At 39.0% G+C, this 2,572-nt stretch overlaps 1 protein-coding gene across 1 annotated transcript in view; it reads left to right on the top strand.

The window, feature by feature from the left end:
- LOC128251177 (uncharacterized) overlaps window positions 1–2,572 on the top strand; it is an 18,137-nt gene that overhangs the window by 11,868 nt on the left and 3,697 nt on the right. The window contains exons 5-6 of the mRNA XM_052977712.1: window positions 811–1,134; window positions 2,134–2,299. Of these exons, the coding sequence (XP_052833672.1) occupies window positions 811–1,134; window positions 2,134–2,299 (490 nt within the window). The remainder of the gene's footprint in view (window positions 1–810; window positions 1,135–2,133; window positions 2,300–2,572) is intronic.

Genomic DNA, 2,572 nt, shown 5'->3' on the forward strand with positions numbered 1-2,572 from the left:
TATTGAGCAAAAAACACCTAAAAGCTCCACGAGGCTCCGGCAGGAGATGGTGGCGAACCCTGCTGTAATCTTTCACCACAACTTTCTCTCGCTCTTACTTCCTGTTTCTGTTGTGCCTGTATTTCAAAGGGTCAGCCTTGTCACACTCTGTGTCACGCTAAATATCCCCCGAGAACTACGTTAAGGGTACACGTGTCTGTGGAGTGCTCAGCCACTTGCATGTTAATTTCACGAGCAGGCTGTTCCGTTGATTGGATCAACTGGAACCCTCGACGTCGTAAGTGACGGAGTGCCAACACACAACAACAGAAGACAGTATCCATCTATCAACGTCAAGTGGCACTGTGCCGCATTTTTGTACTCAACACAAAATAAGATATCTATATTTCTGCCTATTATTTGCAATTGTAGAAAGGAATTAATGGTAAGATATTATAATTCATAACAGGTATTCTTAATAGAAATAGAAAGTAAGGAAATTCTTTTAAAATGGGAGCCGCATTAGTCAGTGAGAGAGCTTGTATGTAACCAACAGCCAGATCTCCCTCTCCTTAAGTTCCTTACTCTCTTTAACCCTTTCGATATCAACCCATCTGCGATACAGACTTGGTGATGTAAAATGATGTTAATTAAAATCTTCAATGAAAATTCCATATTCATTTCCATGCCAAACCCTGACTTGATCATGACAATGGTAATTTACCAAATTTTTTATCATTTTCAAAATTAATAGAAACAAAAACCAAAAGCAGTGTGTTTCAAAAGATATATGTTAAAAAAAGGGTTAAATGCAAACTGTCTATTTTTCAGAGCTTGAAACTGAAAACGGTTATCAATGGACCTAACGGAGACTCCCTGGGCAGTATCCGTACACAGCTTAGTTATGATGAAAATGTTCGTAAAACATTGACTATTGAAGCAAAAATGAACAACAACAATGGCAACTACACACTCAACGCCTATTTTGAACATCCGTACTCAAACTTAGCTTTGGAAATTTTGGCTTTCGCCACTGCACCACAGCATAGATACAGTACTGGAGTAGAACTGAAATATTTGACTTCCAAACGTAGTCAAAAAAGCTTTAAATTCTTTGCAGACATCGACAAGAGGAGACGTGAAATGAAAATTGAGGTAAGGACTTTATGTAGAGGCACAATGGCCCAGTGGTTAGGGCAGCGGACTCGCGGTCATAGGATCGCAGTTTCGATTCCCAGACCGGGCGTTGTGAGTGTTTATTGAGCGAAAACACTTAAATCTCCTCGAGGCTCCGGCAGTGGGGCGTGGCAAACCCTGCTGTACTCTTTCACCACAACTTTCTCTCACTCTTACTTCCTGTTTCTGTTGTACCTGTGTTTCAAAGGGGCCAGCCTTGTCACACTGTGTCACGCTGAATCTCACCCAAGAACTACACTAATACTGGCATAGCTCTAATGATACTCCCTCCATTTAATTTTGTTTCAAGCACCTTTCTAATTCTCTCCTTATACTCTGAAGAGATTCTCTCTCATTTCTCCTTCCGTCATTCTGTTGTTTTGCAGTACCTTTTGGTGTTTCTGTCCCACTTTTCCACAGTGATCTAATTATGTTGTTTCATGGTAATTTCATGCCATCAGAGTTTATCTTCCAATTTCTTTTCATAATTAGCACTGCTTACTTAATTATCCCAAACTGCATTCCAATATCCTTGCTGAATGCTCTTACAGTTCGGATCAGAGAATCCAGATTGCTCCCATACTTTTGTATATAGTTTGGGATTTTTGGCAGGTATTTATGTTTACCTTGATTTTGGTAAACTCGTAGGCAGTCCTGGATTTTTATCAGTATACTTGTCACAGGGATCAACACAACTAAAAACAGTAGTGGAGAGAAAAATGCCCTTGTTGTATTTTCATATTTCCTTGTGATTCATTTGGAAGTGTCAGTTCTACTTCTCACACTCTGATTTTTCCCAAAGGCACTCCAAGAACCAGCTGTGTGGAACCTTCTTGCAAGTCTTCTTGTAATGTATCCATCTGACAGCTAAAATCTTCTTTCTTGCTCGCAACTCATTTAACATCCTACTATCTGAATACAACAGTTCCTCCAAGAATTCTTTCTCAATGCTTTATAAATTCTCTTTTTCTATTTCAGGCGATCACACCCAAGAATCAACTCGAAATTTTTGGCTCTGCTGTCAGGGATAACCAATTCGAAGTGACTTTGAAAAAAATGGAAAATGGTATGAAAGACAGGCAAGTTACAGCAACAATCAGCCACGATGCCAAGAGTTGGTTCTTTGAATCGAGCTACGACCTAGGTAAGACTCCCTCTCCTGCACCACTTCACTGTGTTATGAGATTAAGAAGTTTGTTTCACAATCACATGGTTTCTGGTTTGATTGGGTAGTGAAGCCTTGTGAGTAAAATTTGATTGACAAAAACAAAAGTATTGTTAATGGAATTTGGTAGACAAAATTAAAGGTTTATGTTTGAAATTTGGTAGACAAAATATATGGTTTGTGAGTGGAATTTGGTAGACAAAATTAAAGGTTTATGCTTGAAATTTGGTAGACAAAATTAAAGGTTTATGT

Source organism: Octopus bimaculoides, chromosome 28, assembly GCF_001194135.2.
Source record: "Octopus bimaculoides isolate UCB-OBI-ISO-001 chromosome 28, ASM119413v2, whole genome shotgun sequence".
Classification (NCBI taxonomy): domain Eukaryota; kingdom Metazoa; phylum Mollusca; class Cephalopoda; order Octopoda; family Octopodidae; genus Octopus; species Octopus bimaculoides.